Below are 18,745 nucleotides of genomic sequence, written 5' to 3' on the forward strand. Positions count from 1 at the left end.
TCGCCGTCCGCACTTCCGCCCGCGCCCTGGCAACCGCGGGAGCGCGGCAGGCGCGTGCCGCCGCGGCTCCGGCCGGCGCCCCGGGCCTCTGCAGGGGCTCCCGGCCAGCGCAGCAAATGCGCAGCCCCTGCCCACGCACCCGCTCCCCACCGCTGCCGGCGGCCTGGCCGCTCCGGGACGAGCGCGGGGGCGCGGGCGCCCTCCCGACTCGCGGGCCCCGCCCCCTGGCGGAGACGCGGGGTAGTGCGCCGGCCTCGGCTCCACACCGGGGCTGGAGTCCGAAACCGGCCGAGTGTACCTGCCCCGCCGCGCGCCGCCCGCCGCCGGCCCCGGGGCTGGGCGCCAAGGCAGCTCACGCTGCGAACGCGCCGTGCCCAAGAAAAGGTCGGTTGTGTTCGTCGTTTATAATGCTTTTACACTCGAAGCCTGAGAAAATCCTTGTAAGCCACCGCGACTCCCTGGAAGGAATCGGTCAATGAGCGTAATCTAGCTCTAGGAGGGAAGTCATGGCTGCGATGCACGGGTTACTGTAAAAGCCAACAGCATCTTCAGCGCTCTGGAATCACACTGGGAACGTGGAGACTCCTACCTGCAGTCTCTCTGCAGAGAGCACTCAAAGCAGGCTTCCTACTGCCATCCGGTAGGATGGGGTTTTTTTTTTTTTAATAAAGATTTTATTTATTTATTTGACAGAGAGAGAGCACAAGCAGGGGGAATGGCAGGCAGAGGGAGAAGCAGGCTTCCCGCAGAGCAGGGAGCCTGATGTGGGACTCGATCCCAGGACCCTGGGATCATGACCTGAGCCGAAGGCAGACGCTTAACCGACTGAGCCACCCAGGCGCCCAGGTAGGATAGGTTTTGATTATTTTTTCTTAGAAGTCAGTCCCTGCAGAGCTAGCACTTTGCATTCATAGCCCATTGCACACTGTCTGAAAAAACATCCTGTAACTTATGTGTTACAAGCATCATATATACTACAAGGAAAAACATTTGGGTTTTTTTCACTCTGGAAAAGAATTCTTAAAATATCAAGAAATTCATTTGAATTCTGAAGCATAAAGGTCACTTCTTATTACACACTTAAAAAGATAGAATAAAGGCTGCTTTGCGCATGCTCACTGAGCTCCCTGATTCTGTTTCAGAGGGGGTGGTTTGGAGCCTGGAGGGGAGGAGCCATCTAAGTGTGCGAGAGACCCCCGGGCACCTGAACCAGATGGGAAGTAGGCAGGCTGGACACCCACTGCAGACGTGGGGCTGGGGCTGGTGTCTGGGTGACAGCAGCGCCCAGACGGACGGTGGGCTAGAGCGCCGTGCAGGGGAGAAGGGACGGGCCTGACAACAGCTGGCCCCTCCCCCGGCCTCCTTAGACTGAACAAGCTGCGGGTCTGGGCCCACCCAGGGGAGAGACACCCCCCCCCCCACGGATGGAGGCTGAGCCCCTCTCCAGCAGGGGCATGTCGGGGTACACAAACATAAAAGTAAAGCGATGAAACACTCCCCACGCCGGCATCGTGGAAGAATTCAGTCAGTCCAAGTCCGGATCATGGCTCACTACAAAATTGCTTTAATTTGGAAATGTTCAAAAAATAAGTTAATGAAATAGTCTGGTCTCTGATAACCAGTTCTACCAACTCCACACATCAGATGAGCACATGTCAAGTCAGAGGAAACAAACACATGCATATATACAACATCAGAAAGATTAAAGCCCTTTCATGGCACAAAATTCAACCAAACGCTAGCATGCTTATCCAAGGTCATGTGAAAAATGAATTCCAAGTCTATTTATAATCCTAAAATCTGTAGCACCACCGGCTTTTGTTCTAGCATTTCTCAAACTTGCAGAGGAGTTTTTAGAAGGTGAATTGGGCCTAATGCTTGAGAATTTACTTTCTCTGACTGGAGGGGGCCTGAAAACAACCTGCTCCTGAGGGAGCAGCAGGGAGCTGGAGTTGGCGCATCAGGGGCCTCCCCTGGGGCACAGGGCCCCGCAGGGCTCCAGACCCCACGCCACTTCCCTGGCGCACCTGCTCTCGGCCTCCAGGCTCACACCGGACAGAGCTCCACTTTCTGAGAAAGAAGAAGACATGATACCAGGTGTTAACACAAGATCCTAAGACACTTGCTTCTCTCTGGTAGAATTCCTAGAACAAAGGACATCAGCAGGATGCTTGAGCACCCGCCTGGCACTGCTGCAGAGTCCCCGGCCCCTGCTGAGGTGATGCAGCGAGTTTATGCCCAGGGCCGGCAACACCAGCTCGGTCCGCCCGCTCCGAGCGGCAGTGACCAGACGCACTGGGCTGCTGCTGCCCAGCTCTGCAGCCAGGAGCCTCGTCGGAAGAGCCAGGGCCCCCGGGTCCCCTCAGAGCACCCCGCTCGCCATCTGCAGCCTCACCCTCCCCTTCAGCTGGCCCAGGCCACCGCCAGCTGCTCTCAAACCCTCTGCCCCCCGCCCCAGCCCCTCCTGTGGGTGCAGACTCAGGCCCCACGTGTTGCACAGGTGACGAGCCAGCGGCAGGCCCCGACGTTGGTGTCGGGCAGCGTGGAGGAGGGAGTGTCCTCTTCTCCCCAGACCCAGGAAGGCAGCCTGGGGCTCTCCTTGCCTTCTTGGCACACAGGTCATGCCTCTCACCTGGCTTGTTCATGCGACACACCTCATCCCAGGTGTAGTTAGCAAGATTCACGGGCTGTGTCACCCAGGGGTCTGTCGCCAGCTTCTCCAGGGTGGTGCGCTGCTCGGGCACAGGCTGCAGCAGCCCAGACATGAGGTTCATGAGATCTGGAGATATCAAGACCCACCTTAGGCATGTGGCCAGAAGACGGACGGTGGGTCGGGGCTGGGCCCAAGTGGAACAGGTCTCACACTGCAGGTCCTGGGTCTGCCCACCACGAGCACCTCTGACTGGCCCAGGAAACCTCCACTGACAAGTTGGGGGTTTGGGCACACGGGCCCAGCTACTCCCGGAGACAAGCTGCAGGACATGCCCGTCCCCTCTGAAATGAAAGTGTGGGGTTCAGGACCCCACCTCGCTCACCTAACCTACATGCGGAGCTTCTGGAGCGCAGTCTGTTCTCGGGGCTCTGGCCATGCAGAGCCTCAAATGACACCGGGTTCATGTGATGAAAGTGGGGGGAGGCGGCCACAGGCGAGCCCTGCATCATCCCCCCCAGAAGGAAGCACGGGCTCTGAGAAGAGACCCAGCCTTGGGTCTAGATTTGGGTCCCAGTTCCTGTAACAATGTGGGTGTCTCCTCAGCCAGGCTGCTCTGAGCCTCACCAGCCCAGAGGAGAGTCTTGAGGATGCAGTGAGAGCGCACCTGGAACGGTTGGTGGGGGGGACAGCACGAGGCAAGAAGCACGGCTCATGGGAACCCAGAACCTTAGCAAAGCTCTAAAAATCCTCTTCTAGGCTGCTACGGACCGAACTACCTCCACGCCTTACCCCAGCCCTATGGTGAAGTCCTAACCCCCAGTGCTCCCTGGGAGGTGATCAGGGTCCCCTGAGGTCATCAAGGTAGGGCTCCATGATGGGATTAGTGCCGTTGTAAGAAGAAGAGAGACCAGGGGCGCCTGGGTGACTCAGTCGGTTAAGCATCTGCCTTCAGCTCAGGTCATGATCCCAGGGTCCTGGGATCAAGCCTCACATCGGGCTCCCTGCTCCGTGGGAAGCCTGCTTCTCCCTCTCCCTCTGCTCCTCCACCCACTTGTGCTCACGGGCTTTCTCTCTCTCTCTCTCAAATAAATAAATAAAATCTTTAAAAAAAACATTTACATGAGGGTTTAGTCACATTCAAGTTACACTTCTGTTCAGATCAGCGTTTGACGAATGGGAAGCAAGCAATGAGGCCGTCAGCACGGACAGAGTCGCTGTGCTCGAGGTGGGGGACCGGGCGCCCTCACCTTCTGACACCAGGTACGGGGGGTGGATCATGGCCTCCATGGTCTCCTCCAGCTCGCAGAAGGGGTTCTCCTCAAAGATCAGCGTGTACAGCGTGACCCCCAGCGACCACATCTCCAGCTCCGGCCCCTTGTACCTGCAAGGGGGAGGTGGCGGCAGCATTCGGGACATGCCGGGGCTCAGCCCACCCCACGTGCAGCCCTCGACAGTGGCCCCCAGCACGTCCTGCGGCCCTCCTCGACTACGCCTTCCATTCCAGCACCTCTGCCCCCGCCAGCCATGCTCCAGCCACGTGCTGGAGAGGGAAAAGAAAAGCAAGACTTCATGTCCAGGCAGCTAAGAGATGCCCACCACGAGATAAGAGGGTGTGCGGCACGAGAGAGCAGAGCACCTCCTGATGGGAGGCTTCCTGGAGGAGGTGGAGAGAAGGCACAGCAGACAGAGTGGAGGCTCCAGTCCACGCAGGAGCAGAAGGAGGGCCAAGGTGACAGCAGCGACCTAGATATAGAGCGTGAAGGAGGAGGCAGAGGGGTCCAGGCTGGGCCAACCGGGCAACAGGCTGGCAGCCAGGGGACGACGGTGCCCCACTGCCATGCTTTGTCGTTGTAAGGATGGACCTCACCCAGCTTCCGTTCACCGGCACCCTGAGATGCCAGCGCTGTGCCAGGCATTTTATGTGGTCCAACCCTAAACCCCACAGCCAGCCTGAGAAACGGCACCCTCACTGTACACAGAAGGTGTGGAGCTGCGGCCGAGCTGCCCTGGAGCCGGCTGGCCACTCAGCTCTGGCCCAGACAGCAGGGACCACGGAGTCAGACAACGTGGCTGAGAGACACTGGTGAGAGCGGAGAGGGTGCAGGACATCGGGAGGCCGAAGGCCAGGATGGGGGCGCTGGACGCTGGGAGGGTCAGAGGACAGACGTCAGGAAAGTGCGGGATGAGAGGCTGCACAAGCCGGGGCGAGAAAACCCCATTCAACACTCGGTATTTTCATGTTGTTTCAGAAAGAGCGATTTCAACAGCACTGGAGAGTAAAGCGAAAAATCCAATAAAGTACCACAGTGACAGCACCGTTTCTGTAAAGTGCCAAAGGGAAACCTTGTGGGCCACGTGACCTCTGTCGCCACAACGACACTGCCAGGGCAGCACCAAAGCAGCCACAGAGGCCACAGAGGCCGACAAACACGGCTGTGTTCCGAGAAAACTTTATTCATAAAACCCAGTGGTGGGCCAGGTTTGGTCAAGGGCCACAGTCTGCTGTCCCCTGGAGCAGAACGATGAGGGAGGAAGCAGAGTTCCCGAGGAGGGGTCTAGAATCAGAGCCCGGAAAACCACAGGTGCAGTGACATGGGGGGCGGGGGGACAGGATGGACCAAGGAGCTCATAGGAGGGCACCTGCAGAGGCCAAAGAGGAGGGAGCAGCAGCGCTGCCGGGCAGGGGCTCCAGGAGAAGGTGGAACGCCCTGGGGAGGGCCGGAGGTCCCTGAGCAACACCGTGGTACACCATCGCCCTGCACTCCCCCGTGGGAGCTTCCCAGCCTGGCTGCAGGAGGTGGGGCGGGGGGCAGAGAAGCCACAGAGCACGTGTCAGGGTTCCGTGGACAGGTCACGCAGCCCCCTCCAACTCCAGTGGCCACCACGGGGCGAGACAGCAGCCAACATAGCACCTGGGGGCACCAGGGTGATCAAATCACATCTTCAAAGAAACTCCAAGGTCCTTCCTGGACTAACCCCCTTCAATATTTCATACTGTCTGGTGGCTCTGGGTGTGCACAAAAGTGACAGGAAAAGGGTTTCCTGACCACTGCCAGGCCCCCCGGCAGCCGGCAGGCTCCAGGGCAGGGACATACCGTCCCCCCCGGCAGGAGCCGGAGGCCCAGCCAGGCCCCAGGCCAACGCAGGTCCTCGGCATTAGCGCCTTCGATGCCGGACGTCACGTACGGCCAGCCCGCCCATCTGTTACCCAGTGGGCGATTATGTCTGTCATCACAATGACTAAACCCAACTGAAGAGAAACGCTCTCCATCCACTTGAAGAGTCTCAACTTTTGGGAGTTGATCTTGATCTTGATCTTTCATCTTATTCTCAATCTCTAATTACATAAAACTCCAAACACACAGAGAAGTTGAGAACGTAACACAACAAAGCGCGGTGGCCACGGCCCACCTTCCCTTAACCCACCGACGTTTGCCTGCCTGCCCGCTTAGGACCAAGACCTACGTCATCACTCAGCAGCCTTGTCACGAAGAGGCCCAAATGGAAACTGTTTTCCCACCTAAACTCCAAGTGGTCCCGGGTCGCGATGAAAGATGTGCGGTCAGGCCCCAGTGCAGCACCATACGTACGGGTTTCCCATGAGGACTTCGGGTGCGCAGTACTCAATAGTCCCACAAAACGTATGAAACAGCCTGCCCTTCTCCAAGTAGGCAGCGGAGCCGAAGTCGATCAGCTTGATGGTAAAGTCCTCCGCGATCACAATGTTCTCGTCTTTGATGTCGCGGTGAATGATGCTCTTCGAGCGCAGGTACCCCACCGCCGTCACCAGCTGCAATCAGGGGCACAGGGACTTTTTAAGAAAGCAATTCAAGTAAAACATGCATCTAAAATAAGGACTAACTCGAAAACAAGACAAAACAACAAAGAAAAACACCCCTTGTCTAATTGCTAATGAACTAGTGGCAGGAAAGAACCCTGGACATGCGGACCCAATCCAGCTCAGCAGGGGTGGCGCAAGTCCAGGTGGGGTGCTCAACGTGGCTGGCCTGATTCACCCACCGGCAGCAGCACCAGCCAGTATGGGATTCCTCTTTAAAATTTCATTATTCTCGGGCGCCTGGGTGGCTCAGTCGGTTGAGCGTCTGACTTCGGCTCAGGTCATGATCCCGGGGTCCTGGGATCGAGTCCCACATCGGGCTCCCTGCTCGGCGGGAAGCCTGCTTCTCCCTCTCCCACTCCTCCTGCTTGTGTTCCCTTTCTCACTGTCTCTCTCTGTCAAAAAATAAAATAAAATCTTTCGAAAAAAAAAAAAAAGAAAAAGAAAATGAAAAGACAGGGGCCCCTGTGTGGCTCAGTGGGTAAAGTATCCAACTCTTGATTTCAGCTCAGGTCATGATCTCGGGGTCCTGGGATCGAGCCCCACATCGGGCTCCCTGCTCTGCGGGAAGCCTGCTTCTCCCTCTCCCTCTGCCACTCCCCCTGCTCATGCTCTCTGTCTCTCTCTCTCTTATTCTCTCAAATAAATAAATAAAATCTGTAAAAAAAAGTCAATTCTCATTATCAGCGATATAGACACTCAGCACATTGTTAAGTATACAACACACTATCGTTGGCTGTGAAATGGGATTTTGTGGGTATAACTGATGCTTCATGCCCTCTAACACCCCACGTGTCCCCAGCACAAATACGTGATTCTCGGGTTCTCTCCATGTGCTACAGACAAGCGTCACTCACCCCACAACACAGGACTGACAATCTTGGAAGGAAGGGCAGACTGACCACAAGCAGAAGCTACAAAGACATGTGGTTTGGGCGTGAAATGGCAGGCGGCCCTAGAGAAAGACTGAATGTCTTCGGTTCACATGGAAGGAAAGTGCCTTGCCCAGAGTTCACGCCGCGGTTAGGGGCAGAGATGAGAGCAGAGCCAAATCTCCAAACCCCCACCTCAGGGCTCTAGCGGCTTCTCAGAGGGCAGCCCTGGGCGTCAGCCACACCGGCCCCAACGTGTGCAGGATTCTTATCCATGTGCACGTAAAGTAATTCCCCTGGAGATGGGCTTTGTTCCAGCAAATCAAGTGCAACAGTCTCCACTCTGGAAGGGAACAGTGACTTATTGTGACCTGCTGTACGGGAGAAGCCTACACCACACATCCGATGACAGACATGAACCAAAGGAAGCTTTTGGTTAAGTTTAAATAAGATAAGTAAAGTTTCTGACTGCATTCACAATTTGGACACCAATTATACCAGTCAACATAGTGTCTTCATGGACATAGTCATTTTGATTAGAGACAATTTTATATTTACAAATGAATACCCTTGAATAAGAGGCTATATAGTTAATGGTGGGTTAACTGTGCCCAATTAATTAACTGACAACTAGTAAATACATATTTATATGCGCATATATGCAAACACATACATATCTGCATTCTGATTTATACACATTTATATACACCCATGCATGCACACAGATACACACATGTGCACGCCCGTACACTCACACGTGTGTACACAAACACACAGATACATCCGTGTGTACACACACACATGCCAGGGTCCAGCTGGGAACAGAAGCCGTGTACTAATTGGAATGTGGAAAGTTTCACAGAGGTTTACTAATTCGCAGCAAGGGATTCATCACAAAGGTCTGAAGAGAACCTGAGTCCGGGCAGAGAAGCCAGTCCTCCTGCAGGCCCTCCAGCACCCTGGCTACACGGGAGGGCTGGTCGTTAGCAGCCTGAGGCACTTGGAGCTGAGCAGGCAGCAGTGTGCTGGTGAATGGCCCTGTATTATAGACACTGGTGTATGATGACGCTTTTCTATAAAACTGCGAGTCCCTGTTTACATATGATAGCACTTACATATATAAATTTACAGAGAAGCTATAGATACTTCTTGCAAAATTATAAAGTATAGGACACTGTAATTACCAAACCAATGGCCCCAGAATTAACAACTGAGAGACAGCAGCTTTTAACAGGTGACTCTTATTAGACACAGTCTGCTTGCCGTGAAGATTTCAGACACAAATTTTTGCCACGCATTACAGTAGATGGGTCTATAATCTTGCAACACAGAAAGAGGGAGCAGAACCATGATGCCTGAAACTTACAGGGAGGTGCCTCAGAAATCCAGTAGCTTCTGGGAATTTATAGCTCTGAGTAAGAAATGTCAACTTATGGAAACTGGCATTAGACATGGAGTCCTCATCAGGAAACAATCAGTGAGCAAATCTGAGAACAGTTCTATCCCCTTCCCAGGTATTTCTCCATTGTTTCCAGGGAGCTAGGAATAGTCTAGGATGAAACCATCACCTTCTCCTAAAAACTCAAAACAGGAACAATTTGGTCCCCTCCACCCCCTACCCAACCTCTCTGTCTCCCAGGACGCCTATTTTGCTCATCACTCTCCCGTTCCAACAAAATAATAAATGGACAAAATCAACACACAGACAGGAAAGAGACCAAAATACATACTGTAAAACAAGATTGCTAGAATCTCAACCTTTACTGATTGCCTCAATTAACGGGACAGCTACCACCTACTGAGCCCTTACCGTGTGCGGGACCGCACCACACAGAGTGAGCGCCTCAGAGGCTCTCTCTGACCAAACAGCCTTCCCTTGTCAGCCCTATAATGATCCCTGCCCACAGATGAGCAATGGTTCCCTGCAGAGAGACGGCTCAGATCAGATGCACAGGCCTCAAAGCCTAACCTGATAGCTTTGTTGGATAAGTTTTGCAACTGGTGTGGATACTGTATGAACATAAAAAAACTTGAATCATTAAACATACTTCCCTCGTCAGTCCAGGATGGCATCTGGCCTCCCACATATATCTTGATATATACCTTACTCCATAAAATCCAAACTCTGAAGGCTAGACCCTCGCTCACAGAGATAAGTGTGTATGAACCACGTAGCCCTGAAGCCTCGGGACCCCGTGCCCAAGCCCAGGATCTCCCCAGCACGGCTCTGGCCTGCTCACTTGTCGGAAGATGTAACTTGCCAGGGGCTCGTCAAGGCTGGGGTGGCGGTCAATGAATGCAAACAGGTCCAGGCCGGAGCCGTGCTTCTCCATCACAAGCTGAAAGAACCCTTGGTTTTCAAATACGTCCAACACCTGGAAAAAGACAAAGTCAGGTCTGGGCCTGCTGAGATGCCCTCAGTACAACATATTTAACAACTTCTCACGTGAGTGATGTCAGGACACCACTAAATGAGAAATGGCACTCCACCTTGATGATATTGGCGTGGTCCACCCTGGACAGAATTGCAATCTCTAAAGTAACTTTTCCAAGTTTGGGATCCTCGATCCAACAATCTTCCAAAACCTTCTCCTTCTTAATAAACTTTACCACCACCTAGGAGGAAGACAGAGGGGAGAAGTAACCGCCAGCATGCCTCCAGCATCCTGTCGAACGTGGCGCCCACTGCTCGCTCAGTGTAGACACAACCCCCACATGTGCCTCCCCTGACTCCCAGGGATGGGAGAGAAGCAGCCCAGGAGCGCCCCTGCCCCCCACACAGCACGAGGGGCAGAGAGGTGCTGCAGCAGCTGCTGACAAGGCCCAGGAGACCGAAGGCATGGTGGAGGGGCTGCGAACCTGGCCCGAGCCCTTGCAGCACCCCCATGTCACAACCGAGGACTGGTGCCCTGACAGAGGAAATGAAAGAGGAAGCCCGAAAACTGGATTAACACAGATCAAGGCCGTCACCCACATCAGCTGGGAGCTAAGGGGAGCCTGGCAAGACCAACGGACACAGGCAAACACAGAGAAACACATCACTGCCCAGGACGATGGGGAGTGTCACAGGGCGGAGACGCCGGGCACCACTCAGCAGAGCACATTCTGTCAGGAAGGGACAGGCATGTGGCGGAGGGGCACACGGTGAGCAGGAACTGCAGGCCAGGCCCTCCCCACGCTTCAGCTGGAGACCCCACAAGATGACCCACGAGCCCCGCCAACGAGCTCATTGTCCACGGGTGGGGTGAGGGCGGCCAACACACGGCGTGCACTGTGGATCAGGCGAGCAGGGAGAGGGGCCCGCCCGAGGGGCTGCTGGGCAGCGGGAGGGGAGTGCACACAGGTGGGCAGCACAGGGGTGCAGGCAGTCGGCCAGCACCAAGGCAGGAGGGGCAGGGAGAAGCACCCGCAGCGCCCAGTCAGGCCTCACAGTGACCACAGATGGCTTAGCGCCAGCCATCAATGCTGACCAGTGGTCAAATCCTGAAGATCGTGTGAAGAGAGGGCCCCGTGAGTCCACAGGCCAGGGGAGACACGTGACAGTAGGCAAGAGCAGAAGGGCAGCAAGGCTGACGTCCCAGCGCCCGGGAGCGTGGCCAGGTGGGGAGACGCAGAGGCTGCGGCTGGAGGCAGAAGTGCGCACCGCCGGTCCCTCTGCAGGGTTCGAGGAGGCGAGAAGGCTACCACGAGCTCCAACACACACCTACAGGGGGCTTCAGGGGAAAGTACAGAGCGAGAAAGAAGGAGAAGGATTAACAGAACAGAAGGTAAAGAAAGCTTTAAACGTTCAGATCAAAGTCTTACCAAGCATCAAGCAAGAATAAATAACGCACACACAGAAATATATCCTGGGGAAGTTTCCGAAGTCCAAAGATTAAAAGAAATTCAGAAAGAAAAAACATCAGGTTGCTTTTCAAAAGCATGCTGGAGGACACAGAGCTGGCGCTCACGCGCTCGGAGAGAACCACGCGGATCACCACTAACACGCGGGAGAAACAAACCAGTCAGAGTACGTGTGAGGACATGTGTCGCCCACACGCCCATCAGTAACCAATATTCCAGCAAATGAAAATTAGACACAAGAAAGGGAAGAAACCGGATGTGGAAATAAGGCAGATTTCAGAAACTCACCAAAAACCACAGAACACACTGAGAGAAATGTAAAGATCTAAACACTTGGAAAGACACCCAGGTCATGGGTCACGTGAAGATGGCGGTGGCACCAAGTGCCCTGCAGACTGAGACTCCAGAACCGCACTCAGTCCCCCAACGGTGGCCTCTCCCTCGCGGGCCATGTTCTGACAGGCTGCTTTCCGGGATCATTTGTGGGCCTGGTAATACGGAAGCTGGCATCTCTGTGCTCTGAGACACAAAAAGACTCCTGTGTTTCTTTTCAAACCAAGAGAAGAGTTCCCAGGCTTCTTTCTTCTTCCTTTAGGTCTGGCGGTCTATAGAAACCCTGTAGTCTATCGGGTCCCTGACTCAGCCAAGAATGAGACCTACCTCACGGAGAGTAGAGACAGCAACAGAACCTTGAGAATTAAACCCCCTATGAAGCCATGATAGCAGGAGAGGCAGACGCCATGGCCTCCGGAAGGTGGGCTCAGAAGACGCGCCCGGGAAGCGCCCTGTTACTCAGTAACGGCCCAACATGCAGGAAATATAGCCAAATTAACTCGCAGAAAGTACAAGAAGACAAGACAAATATTTGACAAATAAAGCAGACAGTTCTTTGACAAGTCTAGCAACAACGAGACTAGAGGGTGGACACAAGAATTAGGGCAGCCTGGGGAACAGGGTCAGCCGCGGACATACGGTCAAACGCGCTGATGGGCAAAAACGCTGCCACCTCTGCAGGCCTCTTGTAACTTGGACATAAAAAAAGAAAAGAAAGAAAACTGATGCATGAATATAAATGAAAAAAAATCCCGAGTAAAAATGTTAGCAAACCGAATTCAGCAGTGCATTACAAGAATATTAAAACCTAACCGAGGATTGGTTCTCCGGATATGATTTGATTGGTGTTATTCATTATATTAGTAAAGGAAACCAGGGTCTGATCATCTCAACAGATGCTGAAAAGACATCTGATAGAACTCAACACTCATTTTTCAAGAAAAATTTCAGTGAGCTGAAAATAAGAGGAAATATCCCCAGCAAAAGGTCTCCATCAAGAACAGAACGGGGGCGCCTGGGTGGCTCAGTCAGTTGAGCATCTGCCTTCAGCTCAGATCACAATCCCAGGGTCCTGGGATCGAGCCCCACGTCGGGCTCCCTGCTCGGCGGGAAGCCTGCTTCTCCCTCTCCCGCTCCCCCTGCTTGTGTTCCCTCTCTCGCTGTGTCTCTCTCTGTCAAATAAATAAATAAATAAAATCTTTAGATGTGACCAGGCAGGAGAGCCGGCAGCACGCCTGCTCCTGAGCACGGCCCTGCAGGTCCCAGAGGCCGGAGGGCTATGATGGCCACTCACCTAGAACCTTGAAGGACCCACTGAAAACATGTTAGAGCCTGGCAGACCGGCACAGGTGTGTGCGGTGTTAACGCCACCCGCAGCCGGTAGAGCAGTAAGTGATCAGGCCCCGCAGCGGTCAGGAGACCGCATGCGTGCTCGGCCGCCCAGACTCAGCAGGCAGCACGGGGACACGCGGGCAGGGGCAGGGTATCTGCGGTATTTGCTGGGATGAGCAGGACTGTCACCACGTTGATTCCCTCAAATCACAAAATGCTCAATTACAAACGCAATCCCAACAGGACTTGGGAGGAGGGCGGCGAGGTCTCAGCCTGAAAGTCAAGCCCTGACATCAGCCTCTGGGTGAAAGGGCACAGTGTGCGGCCCAGCGTGCGTGTGAAGTGGCGAGCAGGACGACCGGGCGTGAACGCATGCGCTGCCGGAAGGGCCCTCCAGGGCCAGACTCCGACCCGGGCCGGCCCGTGTGCTTGGCACTACACAGAGGACTCCTCTGTCACGGCCATCTCAGGAGTCTAGACCCAAAGGCACTGAGGCCAGGGCTGCACCTGAGCGGGGCCCCCACTACTGAACGCGGCCCGAGAGCCACAGCACCTCCTTGTTGGCTTCCTTGTCCACTGCAGTCCAGACGAAGCCAAAGGCCCCACTGCCCAGGGGGCTCAGCGTGCTGTACTTGCGGGAGTATGCGCCCTCGCAGGCTGCCGGCCCCTCCAGCTCCACAGCCCTGGGGGGCTCCTCGAACCAGGGCTTGCTTCTGAGCATCTGTGGATGAAACGGGAGGCCTAAGGGGCCACGCGTGACCCAAGAAAGAAAGGGAACAGCAAGCAGACTCCTGTCATCGGCCCCCTGTCCCCATGCCCCAGGGGGGCTGGCCTGAGAAGTGCTCTCCACATCCACCCAAACTGGCACACACGCCAAGACCCCACCCTGCATGTGGGGCAAACTCAGGTTTAAAACCCCACGTATGGTTTCAGACTTACCCACAATACCAGCAGGCAGGGTGGAAAAGGCCCCAGATGGCTCCTCCTCCCAACCCAGAAGAAGCAGAGAGAAAGGGAGAGAGAGATGCCAGGCAGGATCCCTTCCCACACCACAAGGCGGGTACAAGGCAGAAGCCGCGCACAGGCCCCCACCTCCCCCATGCTGGGTTCAGAAAGCTCGCACACGGAGTGGCTGGAGCTGGGCAGGCTGGCCAGGAGCAGACGGGCCCGCGTGGCCGAGTCCCGGCGGCTGTGCAGCAGGTCCTTCATGAGCCAGCAGCAGAACAGGGTTGCGGAGCCTTGGAGCTCCACCCGCTTCACCTCAAACTGCACACCTGGGCGGGGGAAGTGGGGTCAGCAGGGTGGCGTCACGGCGAAGGAGGCACATCCTCCCAGAGCGCACGCGAGGGGCAGGGCAGGGGCATCCACACTCGGACGGGGGCAAAGCCCGGAGACCCACATTCAACCCCGCCCCCAACCCCGCACCGTGTCTGCCTCCAGCCTCGACCACAGCAACACACACGGACGTACGTACAAGGCACAGTTTCACGCAAGTGCATGCGTTTTTACACAGCCTCCAAGGTATATGCCAAAACAAACGGGGTTATATTTTGGGGGCATTTACAGGTGATCTTGTGTTTTTGTTGGCATTTTCTAGTCTTTCTACAGATAACACAGTACTTGCATAACTCTTTAAAGTTTAGGAGGAAAGCCTTAGTAATCAACATTCTGAAATCAGCAGTAAGGACACAACTGGCTAATGTGGCACGGATCTGCTAGGTTAGTAAAATACAGGGGCGCCTGGGTGGTTCAGTCGGTGAAGCGTCTGCCTTGGGCTCAGGTCATGATCCCTGGGTCCTGGGATCCAGTCCCGCATGGGGCTCCCTGCTCGGCGCGGAGTCTGCTTCTCCCTCTGCCTGCCACTCCCTCTGCTTGTGTTTGCTCTCTCCCTCTCTCCCCCTCTCTCTCTGGGTCAAATAGATAAAAAAAAATCTTAAAAAAAAAAAAAGAAGTTAGGAAAATATAAAGTACAACAAAAATAATCAACTCCAAGGAGCAAGTGAAGGGGCCTGATCCCGAGCAAGCGCACCCGACAGCACGGCAGCCTAAAGCCCAGCACAGGAGGGGCCGCCCCAGGCAACCACGGTGCACGCAGTGGCTTCCAAGGAGGGACACAGAGGCAGCTGGGACCTCAAGCTGCACCCTTCCCAGGCACAGGCACTTATAACCCTAATTTTCAAGAGATGAGCTATCACTACAGAACCCTAACGTTGCTACCAAAACGATTCAGGGGTTGCAGCCGCATCAGACCCCAGGACGAGGAAGGCCCGGCCCCCGGCCACACTGTGCTCCTACAGGGGCTCCAGGGCACAGCCCCCCACACGTACTCAGCTGGGCTCCATCCCGGTGGTAGCAGCTGCCGGCGTAGGTCCCCTCCTGGATCTCCTGCTGCACGCGGGTACCCCCAGATGTTGCCGGGCTGTCCCCTCTCACAGGTGTGGAGGTGACCTGGAAACTCAACCTGGGCTCCTCTGTGGGGCACACATCTGCGGGGCCAGCCCCCGGCGTGGGAAGGACACAGGCTGGGCTCTCTCTGCCACTCACTTCATAGTGTTCTGAGGATACCAGACACGTCTCGGAGGGCTCTACTTGATGGGGCCCCAGACGGCTCTCGCAAAACTGCCGAGCCTCCCCAAGATCGAAGTAAGTGCCGGTCAGGAGCAACAATTCTCGGTCATCCAGAACATCTGATCTCCGCCGGTGCAGACCACTCATGTCTACATCAGAGCCTGCCGGCGAAGGAGACGGCGTCCCCACAAGCTCAGACGCAGTGCAGGAACAGCTGGAGGAAGTTCGATCTGTCCGTTCATTGTAAAAGAGTTCCTTGAGGTTCCAGGAAAATGAATTCCCATCAGCCTCCTGGGCTGGCGCTGCATCCAGCACACCAGGGAGGTCTGTGGCCAGAGCATAGTAGGCCGAGGAGCTGCCTGCTCGGCTGCACAGGGCCCTGCTTCCTGGGTCGCACAAGGACACAGGGGCAGAGAATTGGGGGCGCTCTTCTGGGGCCAGCTTGGTGTAAGAGACACCCAGTGGTTCCACGAGGCTCAACTTGGACAGCTGCTCCTTAATTAAGCAAGTCTGTAGCTCCTCGCGGTCATTCTCCACGGCCACCCACGGCTCATCCAGAGTAGGCATCAAAAACGGGAGTCGTGCTGTCCTGGGGGGGCTTCCTGACTGCGTGCTCTGCTCACCCCGATATCCAGGGCAGGGCATCAGGAGACCCTCCCCTGCCAGCTGGCCTGTGGCATGGGGCTCGGGCATGATGGTATCAGCCCGATGGTTCGAATTGCGGGCACTGCTCAAGCTTGTCCACTCCAACTGTGCCTCATACAGGCTACACATTTCAGCATGCCTGCTCCTATCCTCAGATCCTTCACGGGAGGCAGACATCCATGTGTGTACTGGGTGAGACCCGCTTCTTCCTACAAGGTCCTGTCTGAGGCTTTCTGGGGCTGCAGGTTCCTCTTTCTCCAAGAGAGCATTCGGCTGGTCATCGGCTGATGACTGTTGGCTATGGGCTGGTGCGCTTCCCTCCAGGATGTCTCGCTGGTCCTTGGGTGACAACCATTCCTGGGCTGGTGCGCTTCCTTCCGGGATGTCTCCCTGGTCCTCGGGTGAAGACCATTCCTGGGCTGGTGCGTTTCCTTCCGGGATGTCTCCCTGGTCCTTGGGTGACAACCATTCCTGGGCTGGTGCGCTTCCTTCCGGGATGTCTCCCCGGTCCTCGGGTGAAGACCATTCCTGGGCTGGTGCGCTTCCTTCCGGGATGTCTCCCTGGTCCTCGGGTGACGACCATTCCTGGGCTGGCGGGCTTCCTTCCGGGATGTCTCCCTGGTCCTCGGGTGACAACCATTCCTGGGCTGGTGCGCTTCCTTCCGGGGTGTCTCCCTGGTCCTCGGGTGAAGACCATTCCTGGGCTGGTGCGTTTCCTTCCGGGATGTCTCTCCGGTCCTCGGGTGAAGACCATTCCTGGGCTGGTGCGCTTCCTTCCGGGATGTCTCCCTGGTCCTCGAGTGACGACCATTCCTGGGCTGGCGGGCTTCCTTCCGGGATGTCTCCCTGGTCCTCGGGTGACGACCATTCCTGGGCTGGTGCGCTTCCTTCCGGGGTGTCTCCCTGGTCCTCGGGTGACGACCATTCCTGGGCTGGCGGACTTCCTTCTGGGATGCTGTCCACTCTGAGAATTATAACATGGATGATATAGTTATTTAGGGACCATAGAAGAATCAAAAGAAGAGATCACATGGATCCCCCTCTATTAAAGACAAAGCATTTAACACCATAAACTATGACCAACTCACAGATAAATCGTCATTTAGCAATGACTTAGTACTGAGCACCCAGGACCATGTCCTCAGGGCTTTGGTCAGCATTTTCGTTTCACAATGAGTGGGGCTCCCTGACAGCTATGCAGCCGGCCTCGGCCTACCCACAAGGTGCCTGGGGGGAGGGGCGGAAGAAAGCAAAGAGACTGTGCATTCTGTGCACCGTGCAGTGGTGACATGTGAAATGGTGATATGTGACTGGCTACAAATGCCATCAGAGGTCACAGCTGACAGGGAACCAAGGCTGGTACAAGAAGGAGGGGGCCGAAAGAGCAAGGGCTCATGGGGGGTGGGGGCTAACTAGTTCCTAAGAGCCAGGACACAAGCCCACAAGCATGCTCAGCATGGAGGCCACTGAGGGAGAGGCCACCTCAGAGCCGAAGGGCAATCACAGAGCCGAGGGCGCTAGGTAGAGACCCCCTCCTCTGCAGCGGGCCTGGCCATGGTGGCCCCACATGACAGATGCCACTGAGCTCCTGCCTGCGGTCAGCCCCAGGCCTAATGCCAGCACCGAGACCAACAGAATGTGGCCGTGCCCAGCCTCACTAGGGGCAGAGGTGCTGATGACCAGAGGTTTGTAAAGAGGCACAGAGGAGAAGGACCCCACACACAGTCAGGTTCCTCAGAGGAAGGAGCTGTGAGCCAGGCCCTAAGGGGCAGCAGCAGTTTTCTGGAGAAACTGAGGGGTGGGACAAGGGGTGTATAGAGGTCAGGCAAAAATCATCTATGTCTCTCGCTACATCTCTCTATCTCTATCCATTCACCCACTCCACTCCAGCAAATGACCAGCCCTGTGCCAGCCCCTAGGAAACAGCACGTCCTCTGCAAGGTCAGAAGATGAATGAGGCAGAAAGGTCTCACTCCCCTTTCTAAGCAGTACAACCCCTCCGAGGTGGGCACCTGGGGTCAGGCCCCAGGGCAGTGCGGTAACCCCTCCGAGGTGGGCGTGCAGGGTCGGGCCCCAGGGCAGTGGGGTAACCCCTCCGAGGTGGGCATGCAGGGTCGGGCCCCAGGGTAGTGCGGTAACCCCTCCGAGGTGGGCGTGCAGGGTCGGGCACCAGGGCAGTGCGGTAACCCCTCCGAGGTGGGCATGCAGGGTCGGGCCCCAGGGTAGTGCGGTAACCCCTCCGAGGTGGGCGTGCAGGGTCGGGCCCCAGGGCAGTGCGGTAACCCCTCCGAGGTGGGCGTGCAGGGTCCGGCCCCAGGGCAGTGCGGTAACCCCTCCGAGGTGGGCGTGCAGGGTCCGGCCCCAGGGCAGTGCGGTAACCCCTCCGAGGTGGGCGTGCAGGGTCGGGCCCCAGGGTAGTGCGGTAACCCCTCCGAGGTGGCGTGCAGGGTCCGGGCCCAGGGCAGTGCGGTAACCCCTCCGAGGTGGGCGTGCAGGGTCGGGCCCCAGGGCAGTGCGGTAAACCCTCCGAGGTGGGCGTGCAGGGTCGGGCCCCAGGGCAGTGCGGTAACCCCTCCGAGGTGGGCGTGCAGGGTCGGGCCCCAGGGCAGTGCGGTAAACCCTCCGAGGTGGGCGTGCAGGGTCAGGCCCCAGGGTAGTGCG

The 18,745-nt window shown here is 56.2% G+C and overlaps 1 protein-coding gene across 9 annotated transcripts in view; it reads right to left on the minus strand.

Annotated features, from left to right (window-relative positions):
- Positions 1-1,465: 1,465 nt before the first annotated feature.
- PASK (PAS domain containing serine/threonine kinase) overlaps positions 1,466-18,745 on the minus strand; it is a 39,695-nt gene continuing 22,415 nt past the window's right edge. For 6 of the 9 annotated variants that reach the window (XM_035726611.1, XM_035726616.1, XM_035726615.1 and 3 more), the window contains 9 exons: positions 15,199-17,048; positions 13,964-14,145; positions 13,425-13,592; positions 9,854-9,979; positions 9,604-9,738; positions 6,244-6,443; positions 3,901-4,034; positions 2,633-2,779; positions 1,466-2,070 (listed from right to left, as the gene is read on the minus strand). In XM_035726611.1, coding sequence (XP_035582504.1) covers positions 1,961-2,070; positions 2,633-2,779; positions 3,901-4,034; positions 6,244-6,443; positions 9,604-9,738; positions 9,854-9,979; positions 13,425-13,592; positions 13,964-14,145; positions 15,199-17,048 — 3,052 coding nt within the window. In that variant the 3' untranslated portion in view covers positions 1,466-1,960. The other 3 variants (XM_035726612.1, XM_035726613.1, XM_035726618.1) reach the window with 3 other exon arrangements.

This window comes from Zalophus californianus, chromosome 3, assembly GCF_009762305.2.
Source record: "Zalophus californianus isolate mZalCal1 chromosome 3, mZalCal1.pri.v2, whole genome shotgun sequence".
NCBI lineage: Eukaryota > Metazoa > Chordata > Mammalia > Carnivora > Otariidae > Zalophus > Zalophus californianus.